General features: G+C 27.2%; 1 protein-coding gene across 2 annotated transcripts in view; it reads left to right on the top strand.

Annotated features, from left to right (window-relative positions):
* The window catches only part of LOC105839137 (voltage-gated potassium channel subunit beta-2), a 37,717-nt gene extending 27,845 nt beyond the window's left edge, over nucleotides 1-9,872 (top strand). For both annotated transcript variants that reach the window (XM_028189799.2, XM_012685218.3), the window contains 3 exons: nucleotides 108-164; nucleotides 2,622-2,828; nucleotides 3,425-9,872. In XM_028189799.2, coding sequence (XP_028045600.1) covers nucleotides 108-164; nucleotides 2,622-2,828; nucleotides 3,425-3,526 — 366 coding nt within the window. In that variant the 3' untranslated portion in view covers nucleotides 3,527-9,872. The remainder of the gene's footprint in view (nucleotides 1-107; nucleotides 165-2,621; nucleotides 2,829-3,424) is intronic.
* The last annotated feature ends 4,902 nt before the right edge of the window (nucleotides 9,873-14,774 follow it).

The raw sequence follows: 14,774 nt of genomic DNA on the forward strand, positions 1-14,774 counted from the left end.
ATTGTAAGATTTTCGCAAAAATTTTACAATATATTTTTTAATACTATAAATTGAAAATTATTAAACATAATATTGAAACAAAAAATAATTTTTATATATAATTTCAGAATAAGTACTCCTCATTCAGTTGGACGGAAGATGAAACTCAATCTTTATACAAAGAGGTATGTAACATATTTATAGAAAAAAATGGCCTCATACATAAAAGTATAGTTACAAACATAATCTTCTCTTTCTTTTTCTTCTTCTTTTTCTTCTTGTGTAATAAGCTTATTAGAATCAGTTTTTTTTTTCTTACATATATCTGTACATATATCTATACGAAGCGCATGTAAATTGCACACAGGCATTTGGAACTTATAATTTGACATCAGTTTCAAACAGCAAAGATTTGTAGATCTGTCCTGTATATCTGTGTATAATCTACATGCGCTTCATAGATATGCGTAAGAGAGAACAAATAGACTTTAAATCTATTATATAAGTATAATTAAAAAATATTTGAAATACAGACTCTTAAAAATAAATTATAAAACGGAAAAATATAAATTAAATATAGAAATATTGTTTTATAACTTATTTTCAAGAATCAACTCAATTAAAGCCTGAAATAAATACAAATCTGTCAAAGTTACATATGTTATTACTGCATAAAATAATCCGCAAACGTTTCGATCCGGGGTTTAAATCTTCTTCAGTGCGTAAAATACTGGAATCGGAAAAACTGTCTCAGAAATAAACCAATGTCTTCCAAACTTTTTCCAAACATTACAAAAAGCAGTCATCACAAAAGTCAAGAAATATTTAGAGTCAAGTGGAAGACTTTTCTAAACGTCCCATATATTACAACAAAAGGCACAATTATAAGTCTAATTAGTAATACTCCTTTTATATCCGGAGTGCCATGAAAAAAAATTTACATCTGTGATCAACACATTATTGGATAATGGCTAACCGCTCGATTTTATTTTTTCTACAATCAGGAAAAGACTGTCCACCAAACTCCATCACATATAATTACTTTTATATATATATATATATATATATATATATATATATATAAAACTTAAATAATTTGATATCACCGGACGTTAACACGAGAAGGAGTCCCCACAATCGCGGAAGAAAATACATTTTTCGCTATCAATGCATCGAAAATGTCTTTTTTTCATGTGTCACTTCACATAAAAGGACCAATATTTCGACGCATAGGTAATAAAAAATATTGTATGCGACATGTGCGAATCGACTATTGCCCGTCCGTACGAGTGCACTCGCCTTTGGCTCGTGCGTCCATATCTTGCACTTACGGGCAATTAATTAGCCGTTTCAACTTTATGCACTAGTTGCATAAATATCTATTTCACGATCTCATGTTTCTAATATTGCAGAAAAATTAATTAATTACTTCAAAAGGATTTTTAATATTGGTCTAGCCTTTTCTGGTATAAACAAACATAGTAAATTTATTAAAGTTCTTAAAGATCTCTTAATCACATTCTTATGCACAAACTTTGTCTACAAAATTAATTGCTTAAATTGTGATCTATTATGTGTTAGCCAAATGAGCTGCAACTTTACAAATAAATTAGTATGCATAGAAATAATATAAAGAGAAGTGGTATACAGACGTGTGTTATTGTGAAACATAAACTAATTTTTCCCACAATTTCGACTAAGTTAATGTACAAAACCTAGATGATAAAAATCATCTCTGTAAATCGTCGCATTTTAAAAATAAATTTCATAAAAAAGACAAAAGCAAAACTTAAATTTACAAAATAACAGCGAATTAAGTGACTTGATTTATATGAATTGGTTAAACCTATTTAATATGAGTTCCTTGTTTTCGGGGATAATAACGTGTTGGAGTGAAGAAGACTATATTTATTCTTATGCTTTTCCTTTTCATTTCATTCTCTTGACTGCTTTGACACTTATCTTTCATTATTCCGATCGCCACCTGTTTCTCTTCCAAACTCATAATTCTCATATCATTTATATTTTACAAATTGACGATCGTTTAAACTTACAGTTAATTTTATTTATTATTTAATTGACAATCTTTTACTTAACTAAAAATTTCTTGCCTTTCATGATGGCTGCTTTTTGCGATGTTTGGAAACAGACATCGATTTACTTTTGCGGCAGTTTTCCGATTTCGTTTTTTTACGGAAGAAGATTTAAATTCCGAATGAAACTGATAACCAAACTTGAAGAGACAAATTATACACAGAATCTATTAAAAATTTTTGACACTCGAAAAAATAAATTTTTGCATAGATTCTGTAATATCTAATGTTAGCAAATTATTAAAAATTTAACAGAATCTTGATATTCTATTTCAGTAGATTAGTAATAGAAATCGAGCATATTCTACTGACAAAACCTATCTACAGATAGAAGCTAAGCAGAGTCTGTGCTGTCACCGAATGCAATAATTAAAGGATTGCTGCTAGATCCTTCCGTTTTTCGCACAATCACCAATTGATTGTCAAATCAATCACCCGTGATTTTCAGTTATTAAATAATTAACCTATAACGTGATCTTCCAAAGAGGGCAGATGTAAATTTGAAAAAAAAAATTTTTTAATAAACTAACGTATGTATTTGTATTATAGGAATACACATGGAAAGACAAATCCGCAGACGAGGAGACTCGAAAATACTCGGATAAATTGCGAGACGTATATGCTCTTGCCGAAAGACTGGGGTGTTCTTTTGGGCAATTGGCCATCGCGTGGTCTTTAAAGAATGAAAGTGTTCAGTGCCTTCTGCTTGGTGCATCCAATATAGATCAATTGTATGAGAGTCTCCAAAGTTTACAGGTAACGAACAAATAATTTCGTAGACTGTTTGCCATATAAGATATTTTAAATTTTAGATATCTAAACAGCACAATGTCCAAATAGGATGTTTATTAGACAGTTTTTAGAAATTGACTAAACATGCTGACTAAAACGCGTTCGCTGCATATGAAGCGAAAGGGAATGATTCAACCGTGACAATTCTATTTTGTCTTTGTTGAGGTTGTTTTTTTTTCACAAGAAATCGTGCTGTCTAACGATGACATCTGAAATAGATATAATTTTGTTATATAATTTATGTATAATATGCTAGACTCCGTGAGTTTTACGTCATAGATTAATAATGTATACACTAAAATATTAAAAAATATTATAGGTTATTTCAAGACAATTTAAATTTACAAAGAAAAACAACATTTTTAAATTTGCATTAATGAGTAAAAAGGAAATTTATTTAATGATTTGGATCGTAATATTTTAATAAGTTTGGTTTAACATTGTCTTTTAAATTACTGATGCTTCCGATTAAAAACCATTGTTAGTCACACAATGTATACTGCTTAGGTAGTGGAATCTAAATACAATAATAAATAATTTAAAGAATATGCAATTTTCAGCTTATTCCGAAGTTGAACGCGAGTATTATGAGCGAGATCGAGAGGATTTTAGACAACAAACCGTCCCGACCGCCTATGATATCTACTTTGGCACTTAGATGACAATCGATGTGCCCCCACGGTAGTGGTGGGGGTTCTCTAGAAGAAGCGAGCAGTCCGAAAAGCGAGGGCGGCAATAGTCAGGATCAGGAGCAGACCAAAGAAGTGAACAACAAGTTGCCGTTCTGTGAAATACAATAAAACAACATACGGACAACAAATTGCCTTGTTGCTCCGTAATATTGGTATTCTACATTAATCATAACAGGTGTCATTTTTCATTTTTTATTTAACCGCGATTCGGTGCGGATCGAATCCACACCCGACCGCGAGTCGACATGACAATATTTACCAATTATGAAGAAATCCAGCTCTGAAAATTCACTGGTTCTCAGCAACAGCAAGAACATCCATTTTCCCAGCGTAGGGGAGACCGGAATTGGAAATCCCCTTTTTTCTTAGACGTGTTTATGTAATTTTTTTAAAGTTATCTAAACATTTATTATCTTGCTTTACAAGACACATATCTGGCAAGCTTTGTTAACAAAAGTCATTTGGATAGTAATAACCAGCTAGGAGAAAATTGATGTTTATATATATATATATATATATATATATATATATATATAAGTCACAAAAATAAATTTGTGACATCTTACCCTACTTCAAGGACGGTTGTCATAGTGCTTGAGATGGATTGTCACATATAGATGCAGCTGATTTATAAAATAAAACTCGATTGTAATTAAAGAAAAGTTTTTATTTCTCGTTTAATACTGTCAATTCTTTAAACAAGTGAGCATTTTAACATAACATACTATGACAGTAAAAATCAAATAATTGACCAAAATCTATTCTTTTGGAAAAAATTTCCTAAAATTATTTCACCACCAGCTTGCTTGTTGGTCTTCCAAATCTTTAGTATTCGTAAATTATTTTCCACAGGTAAATACAGGCAAAGCCATTTTTCGAATTTCCTTCGGACTTAGCCCCAAATAAATGTTAGATGCCTCTAACAAATAGACTTCTAGTTGTTTCTTTTGCTTATCTGAAAAGACTTGCCTACTTTATACTCTACATTAAGTGTCATGCTGCTGCTATTAATTTCATTCTCTACAAATTTTTTGTAAGAGCTAGGGTACAGTAATTTAGATTAAAATCTTTAGCTATTGACCCGGTCTCCCCTACTTTCGATGCAATATTTCATATACGATTATGCCTCTTATATGGCACATTCGTGGACACTCGTAGATATAGAGATAATAAACACGTGTTTCATTGTGAAATCCCGTCTATCTTCGTTGACAGATATGTGTGTCGTTCGCTTTTGAATGCATCTCTGGAATGGTTATATTTGTCCCGTAAACCTTCATAATTTTTTCTCTAATCTTTCTCCTTTTTATCAGGAAGATTTCTATGCGCGATTCTAAGTGTTCATTATTCTTAGCATCTTATTTTAGAATTCTGTTTGCTATATTAGTGAGTAAAATCATGAATTTGGTAGTGTCACGAGTGTCCGTCAAACTATATTCATTCTGCTGTTCATTGCTGAGTAAAAGCGATTTGCAGACAATTAAATTCGAATAAAATAACACATTACCATCTAAAAAATTTCATCGTAGATTGTAAGAATTTTATTAAGAATAATATTATAATCAATGCTGCGTTTTAAGTGCTATACCAAGTACTTTCGTCTTTAACGTGATTTATTCTGTCACAAACTTCGATATCCAATACATATTTGTTTTATTATAGCTGTCGCGCTTGACTCTTTGTATTTTATCTATCTAATCCTGCTTTTTTTGTTTCTTCTTCTTTATTCTCTCCTTTTTCTAATATCTGATCGAGGAACAATTGCGTTATATTAAGAGATGCGAGATATGAGAATATGCAAGTTTTTAATAAAATACATGAGCGTCACGGATTTTTCATTATTATAAAGAACTTCGCGTTCGTTTTCAAAATATAGATATTGTATTAAAGGATGAATGTGGTTAAAGAATATATTACAAAATAATTGCGGAATAATCGATAGTTAACAAGTCCAATCAAGTCTAGTCAGTAGAACAAATGAGACGATCGATTCATAAAAATGAATCGGAGCTACACATTTTAATTCGAAGATTTCAGTCTCATTAACTCGCCAGATTCTTGAGACGTAATCAATTTCTTAGTGGTTGCATTTAAAATATTTTTGCTAAGTATTTCGCAAACTCGGTCAAATCCAGATAGAAATTCTACAATACGAATACACGATAGGTTTACCGAGGAATATTATGTATAAAGAATCTCTTTACTTCAACATCGGTTTTGAAAAGAAAATCTATTCCTTTATTATGCATTGTAAATTTTCGCTTTGCTTTGCCATAAAATAAAACAGCACATTTTTGAAGAATGACACAGGTCGACATTGCACGCATGCAACATGGATAAGATATATCATTTTACATATATTTTTAGTTACTGAGTTTGAATCCGAATAAACTTCATGTGCTAGAAACTTCTAGTAGGGATTTAATAATTAAAGCTCGAATCTTTGAGATCATAATAAAAATAATGTTATATCTTAAATAAATCTTTAAATAAGTCAAGTTTCTACTTCAATGTAAAACAAGAAAAGTATTGGATGAAAGATATAATCTCAAGTCTTGTTTAGATGTACAATTTCAAAATTTGGTGGGCAGTGTACAAGAATAATAAAGAATGATAAGCACGCACGCGACGAAAATCTATCACTCAAAATAGATCGATGTAACATTTTCATTGTGATTATCTTAAAACACAAGGTTCAAACTTTAATTAAATTCTTACTAGAAATCTCTGGCACGTATAAATGTTCATTTGCGATATTGTTTTAAAAAAAGCTTGTTGGGAAAAACCTTTAGCCTTAATTTTTAAAAAAATCTGATGTGATATAAAAATTTTGCTTTCGGACATTATCTTATGCATATTGTATGTTTAATGTCAACTTGTGTAATTTATCTGGAAGAGAGATGCAAGCTTTGTAATAATCTATAAAATAATCTACAATTATACCTGTGTGCAAAGTATCGTTGAACAATATCTTTACAATTTATCTTGCCGTTTCTTACGCCAAAGTGATGAAGATTCATCAACAAATGTGATTCATGCACCAATCAAACGCAGTTTCGCTAATCATTCGGAATGTTATTCAAGTGTAAAAGAAAATTTCTTGCTCCCGTAAAAATAATAATCCGTATTAAAATATACATGAAAGAATTTTACGAGTACATTTTAGACATGTAGAATGTGCAGTTGGCTTTTTAAATTGTAGTTTTAATAAAAAGCCTTGACGAGAAGTTTTTTCTTTGCAATTGTATGTTATGTATACGCCAAAATCTAATCTCTATGAATCAAAATACTGTTAATTATCCGTAATTATTTATTTTTAATTTCTTAAATTTTAAATTAAAAAAGTCAAATTCTAGTATATACCGTGTAAAAATTATATTAACATTATAATTTTTTTATTAAGTAAAAATCTTAACATGTTACTATGTATAAAATATTTGTTATATTTATATTGTTGAATGGTTAGTTATAATATTGTAATTTTTATTATTAATTGGTATTTACCGGAGATTTATTTTTACGCGTGGACAGGAGTTTTCTTAACATATCGTATCAATATTATTGACATTTCACTTAATCTTGTCAACTCGAGGATAAATGCCAAACTTCTTAGAAACATTGCAATATAATGTTGCATGATGTGCTTACAGAAAAAGAAAAAAAGAGATAAAAACTGCCAGTACATTTTTATCGAGTCTGATGTGATTTCTTCAAATCAGACTTTCGTCCGACGTGTGACATAGATACAGTGATAGATTCCAGTGTGTAAATATCTGAAAATGATAAAAAGGAAACAGAATGTCATGCTAAATAAAAAAATATAAAAAAACATGTATCAAACAAATTGTATTCGCGTAGCAATATACTTATATAGGTTGCAATCTCATCGGCAGAAAAGGTATTGAGCAATAATCGTCATTAATACGCTAGTCTTTACGAGTCTTGGTTGTTTCTTTATATTTTTGAATAAGTAAAATTATTGTTTAAGAAATCCGCTCTCGTAATACCATTGATCTTGACATATGTTATAAAGATTATCCTTCTGAATAATAATCAAAAGTTTTACCTACTGAATATTTATTAAAATAATTATTAATAAAAGGAGTTTTAGATATATATGTAGATAACAATTTTTCGATACTGTACATTTAAAAGGTAAATGTAATACGTATTAGATGTATACATCTCACCATATATTGGAACTCACCATACTTACTTTCCAATTTTTACTTTTTTAGTCAGATACATTGAATAAAATATATTAACTCTAGAACAGTAAACTTTTTTTCACTTCACATATCACACTGAGTTATGAATGTACTCCATTCTTTCCCAAGCGTTTTGCATTGAATAGGTGGACTGAAATATTGTGCTACATATATGCATCTCTTTGTTTTTTCATGACGAAGACGGTGATACAATCTACAATAATATTAAGTAATATTAAATACGTTAAAATTAATTTAAACAAAATAAAGTTTGAAACAAATTTAAAAAACCGAACAGTTTTGGAAAGGTAAAAGATAAATCTAGAACCAGGATAAAATTAATTTTGTTTAAAAAGTATCATTTTGACAAAAAGAATTGAAAAGAACGATAGCTTAAAAAAAGAAAAAAATGAATAAAGACACAATCAATATTTTTATTTTGCTATAAAATTAGAAAAAGGTTTATTATTTAAATATTGAATACATTATTAGAATTAAAAAAATTATTAAAATATTTTCATGACTCCACACACAAGCGGCACTTTTGACACGCGTTCTGTGGTCTTCACATAGGAAGCAGCCCGCAAACGCAACCGTACTTTTCTTTCTATAGCGAGCGCCCGTCCGAATAAAATGTAAACACGAAACAATAGTGTTTTATATAGCAATATTCGTACGAAATGTATATATAAATGTCAGACTGGGGTATAAACGTATCCCATTTCAACTTTTTGTCTGTACTGCTCGGAAGCTAATGACGCCGGCTAGTGTCCCTATCCATTGCTAAGACTTTAAATTAAATTATGCTCGATGCAAAGTAGGAAATAAATTTAAAATTTTGGTTTTACATTACATATACGTTTACAATTTCTTATATCAATCTTCCGTCCATTTACTCAAATGTGTTAACAAATAGTATAAATATGCTCAGCGAATTACAAGTTTAATTGCTAACAAACATATAAAACCATTTTACACACACACACACACACACGCGCGCGCGCGCGCGCGATTTTTTATGTAGTTAAATCAAAGTTGCTTTGTTCTTCCTCTATTGTAACAAAATTAACGAACAGTACGTGGTATTATTATGAATAGATGGACGTGGTAAAGTCTTATTCTAATTAAAAATCAGAAATTTCTAATTAAAAAACCAGACAAAATAGAATAAAAGAAGCAACATTATAAAATTTCTTGACTGTGTTATAATGAAATAAAATAAAAACTTTTAAGCTCCCAAAATTGGATTTAAAAAAAAATAAATAAAATGTTTTAATGGTGCAAATTTACAGTTTAATTACATGTAAAAATTATAATTTAGATATTCTTAATATTCCTTAGAATTATATGTTTGTGTTTGCTGGAATATTATCTAAAAATTACTACATTAATATATTTTAAATTAATTCTGATTAAGAATATTATAAAGATTACATTTGAATGTCTTTATGACTTCGGATTAGAATGTCCATTGGATGTATATAGTACAAAATTAAGAGTTAATTTATTAATCTACATGATTATTATTCAGAATTATATGTCAAGATCATTTAAGACAGATTCCTTAAAATGAGAGTTTTACTTTAAATATTTATCAGTCGCATGCAAATCTACAATATACACGCATATAAGAATTGCTCCTATTATGATAAAACCGTTATTATATAACGTTGTTTGTGATCAAAAGAATTGAAAGCTATCAGGGATAATGAAAGACCCTAAGTACTGAAGCGTGCCTGAAAAAAGCGTGCAGAGAAAAATATTGAGATAACCGCCTACATCGGCAACACTATGTACATACACAAAGATAAAATAGTATGACGATAAACAAATAAAACCTGATTTACTCAATTAATTAAATTTAACTTATTTAACGTAACTTATATAAATATGATTTTAATATGCCATCAGGCTTTTGTGAAACAAACCTCTCTATCGCACTTTACAACTACTAAAATCCGTCTTGATATTAAAAATTGAGAAGAATGTTTTAATTTGCGATTATTGCTTCATATTTCGCGCTATCACGGCTATTACTTCATGTGACTTATAGTATTATAAAATTATATTGTAAATGAAATAAGTTCAATTAAAATCAAAGTGGACAGAAAAAATTTTTAACATAATTATTTCATAGATTTATATATATATTAAATTATTTATGATATTTTATAATAACATAAAATATAACTATTCGATACAACACTAATTGTTATGAACAGTTTTCAACTTTTCATATTTTATATACAATAATTCTGGAGCAATTTTGTAAAGTATCATATGAAATGTTGCAACAGAAATGTTTCTAAAATCTATCGCGTGCAGAAAACATCCAGAAGCGGAACAAAAAGTTATCATGACATTAAAATGAAACAAGAAATGATTATTAAACAGTAAGTTTTCGATCAATTAATTCATTTTATGTCATTGTAACTTTTGTTGTTCTACTTGAATATGATTTATGATAATACCAAAGCAACAGATTGATATAATTATATACATTTTGTATAATTAGATGTACGTATAATTAGATTGTATAATTATGGGACCGTAATAATCAAGCATTAGCATTTGCCTTTATGCTTTAATTTAATATTTCTTTTTTAATTTAGAAAAGTTTATTTTAAGTTTTTTAAAGAGAAATTTTAATAAAATGTGGACTTCAGGTTTTTATTTTATATAATACAAATACATGAACATATTATACAAATAAAATATCCTTGTCATATGTTAAACATATTTCAGACATCATATTTATATTTATTATTATATTAGATATTAGATAGTAAAAAATAAAAACGTACAATAAAAACCACTAAATATATCTTATATATAATTTTTATTGTATTTAGTTTTGCAAACTTTTGAATAAAAGAGGTGTTAAAAAATCGATTTTGGTAACTTAAAAATAAAGTAAATAGACTTAGAAAAATTATTGTATAAGTTTTCTATTGAAGAATTACAATGATTCAAAAAGTAACGAAAACTGCTAGAATTTCTCAAATATAGTAAAAATAATATTCATACATGTATGATTAATAATTTGGAAAAAATCATAATTTCAGTCAAATAATAATTACAAAACTATTTACATAATTAAAAAATTAAATAATTTATTAGAAATAAATGCTTATATAATTGTAGTATATTGGAGAATTATCTTAGCATGATTATTGCTAAATATATTTTAAAAAATAATTTTTTTAATTATTGTACAAATGATTTCAAAACAAAAGATAAACGTTACAGCATAAAATTGTGCAATTATTATTCAAGCATTCTTTAATAAAAATTTCGTAAAAAAAGTAGCATGCATGAAACATATAATACATTTCAATATCAAATATTTGTAAATATTTAATAAATAATGGAATAAATAAATTTATAAATTATAATTATAAAATTTTTTTGTAACAAAAGATATGTTTTTTGTTTAAAGTCCTGTACTGATACAACGTCATTGCGCGGAAATTAATTTGTCGTTATATTTGTGCAATTAATAAATTGCTAATAAATTAATTTTAAGTTGCATTAAAAACTAACACTCTATCTTTTTTCAAATTTTTTAAATGATCACAATAGGTCCAATTTTAGTCTGTTTAGTTATTCAATATAAAACATATATTTTAAAAGCAATTCTTTATTGTTAAATTACCATATTAATAAAATAAACAATTGAGAAAACTGATATCATAAAACTGATACTATCATTGTTTTAACGTTTCAACGTAAACTGCAAGAATATGGAATAAAAATTAAAGATTTTATTTAAAAAATTTTAGATAATTTTAATACGATCTCTATATTATTATTTAAGGTTAAGAGGCGCATCTGTTCTTTTTGTTTACTCTTTATCTCGCTCTATCGAAGTTATCGAGGACAGATGATACAGCTGAAGTCCATGAGCTCGTAAGGATTGTGGACCTGAATTTATGGCAATTCTCAAAAAAAATTTTTTTTTATACATGTTATTATTTCTATTACAAACGTCAAATAATTTATTTTACATTTTATATATTGTCTGATAAGTGAAGTTTATTGATTTTTTTATTTCATAGAGCTTTGTTGCAACTTTATATTTTTGTTATTTTAATTATATTACAATAAGTGAAATTACAATTAAATATTTGTAACAACAATCAATTATCAAAGCAAATATTTCGAGATACTTGTAAAAAATTATATTAACAAAATGTTATTAATGATTAGAAGATTGAGCTGCGTGCAAATGAGCTATTAAATTTTGAATTATATAATAATTCATTAAATTTTCACCAAATATAAAAATCGCGGAAATTAAAGTTTTAGATTTTAGACTTTTAGACAATTCGATCGCGGCTTTTGGATAGTGCGCCGAACTTAACTTTTCATTAGGGGATGGCGTGAGATAAAAGGTGCTTGAGCTCCTTCGGATAGCGGTTTTATGTAAGATTTTTCGAAAGAAAAATTTGGATGTAAGCGGTCAACCGAGTTCCTCGTTCTTTTTGATTGGCCCTTCCAACACTAATGAACTTTAAGCTCATCTATTGGAAAATTTGTTAATGTCTTTACGTTGTCATTTTGCTCAGATGACCAATTATTGGTTTATCTTCTCTTGTCTCCGTCTAAATTACTTTAAGTTCGAGTATAAAAGAAAGGGAGTTCGAAGTTTTGCGTTTGTTATCTAAGGGAAGGAAAGAATAAAAAAAGGAAAATTTTATGTTTTCTTTGTAACCTATTTACACAGAATCACACTTTAATTATTATTTAAGCACGAACCCGTGTTTTTGCTTCAAATAATAAAACTTTATTGCTTCCGGAAGTCCTTTTAATGAATCTAATTTTTATCAAACTTCGGCATTTTCCATTTTTTTCCTTTTGGGTTCAAATGCCGACCATTGTTTTTGAAGCGATCTAGGACATTGTTTAAGAATGGACAGATCGTGTTTTTGTAATTTGTAATAAAAATGTTTATATTTTCTGTTTCAAGCTCAACACTGTCCTAAATCTAAAAAAAAATCTGAATCTTATCTGAGGTCGCTTTTGAAAATTGTTTAAAGACGGAAAACTAGAGCCTTTGTTTAATAACTGCATTTTTCAATTTATGTATTTGTTCTAAAATAAAATTCCAAGTTATCGCTGTATTTCACGGACTTGAACGTTACAATAAAACAACCTAGAGTAAATTTTTTGTTATTAACGACCGTCAGGATACGATTTTCATTTGTTTAACTGTTTTCTTTGCATGTCAGCAGATAGGGAAAAAATTGTTAAGTCCGCCGGACGTAACACCACCAAGAAAATTAAAAATATATAATTCCGTGCAAGGCTAATAATTATAGACACATATAAGATAATAAAATAAAAAAGTTTTAAACCTTTTCCTTTTTTTAAACTTCTAATAAAATAATTCTACTTTTATATTTTATATTTTTATTTTAATACAAAATAATATCTTGATTACCCGTGTGGAAATTCTACCTAGGTTGTAATCAAGGTCAAGTTAGGTTTCCATACTTTTGTTGAGGCCCAAGTTAGGACGCCTATCTTAGTCCAATATCGATTTGTCTCGCTTTTTAATCTAGAGCCTACGATGATTTTTAACTTGGGCTAATATAAAAATTTAGTTTGAGCTAATAGTACATACTAAATTTAGGACAAATTTTTATTATTATTTTAATTTTTAATTTTATTTTTCATTATTTATTTATTTTAATTTTAGGTTATTTTATTTTAATTTCTTTGAATTTACTTTCTTTTAATTTAATTTTATTTTAATTTTATTTAATTTTAATTTATTTTACTTTAATTTTATGTTTAATTTAATTTTTTAATTTTATTTTAATTTTAATTTAATTTATTTTATTTTTTTTTTTTTTTTTTTTTTTATTTTATTTTATTTTATATTTCTTTTATTTATTTTTTTATTTATTTATTTTTTTATTTTATTTTTTTTATTTTATTTTATTTATTTTTTTTTTATTTATTTTATTTATTTTTTTTTTTTTTATTTTTTTTTTTTTTTTATTCTTTTATTATTTATTTTTTTTTTTTTTTCTTTATTTTATTTTATTTTATTTTATTTTATTTTATTTTATTTTATTTTAAAAATAATTTTATATTATTTATAAAATTATTTTTCAAATAATTAAAAAGTTGCCGCTGCTGGTTTTGAACCCGGGACCTTAGGATTACAAAACTTGTACTCTATCTACTGCGCCAATTGACTTATTGATATTGGGTACTTCTTATTGTCTATATATACTTATTAGTACATTAAAATTAAAATTAGACTTTCGAGAAAAAATTGTAAGAGGCACTTTTATTGCAGATTCTTATTCGGAAAAATCATACAAACATATTAAACAAAAATTCAACTCAGAAAAAGTTGATAATTATTGTGTAAACAATGTTAATTAAAAATTAAAAAATTAAAAAATAATTAAATAAAAAATAGTTTTGTGTCAAAAGTTATGAATGTTTTGGGCTAAAATTTTTAAGACTTTTAGAGAATAGTAACCGCTACTATTTAAGCCCTATTACAAGAATTTGCCATCACTTGTCCATTTGTTATTAACAATTTAAAAAAAGGTAAATTTTGGCAGTTTTTAATTTTTTTCTCCTTAAAAAATAAACCAATTGGAACGTTCGACGGCTCATTGAATAGATATTTTTAATACCTATAAGCTCATATTTTTTGTTTTTTGCTAACAGTAATAAATTTTTTTTATTGCCAAAAAACGAAAATTTTCATCTTCTTTCATTGTTTACACAACGATTCCCAATTTTTTCCGAGTTGAATTTTTGTTTAATATGTTTGTATGATTAAGAATCTGCAATAAAAGTGCCTCTTACAATTTTTTCTCGAAACAGTGGTTTCTGAGTCTAATTTCCCTGTACTATATATGTTATAAACTGACGCAATTATATTATTTATAAAAGCAGTTAAATTTTGCAAAATATATTAAAAATAAATAGCATTAATTTATTTACCTATTAATTTTATTGTTAAATTTATCTTTTTCCATAAC

Source organism: Monomorium pharaonis, chromosome 3 (assembly GCF_013373865.1).
Source record: "Monomorium pharaonis isolate MP-MQ-018 chromosome 3, ASM1337386v2, whole genome shotgun sequence".
NCBI lineage: Eukaryota > Metazoa > Arthropoda > Insecta > Hymenoptera > Formicidae > Monomorium > Monomorium pharaonis.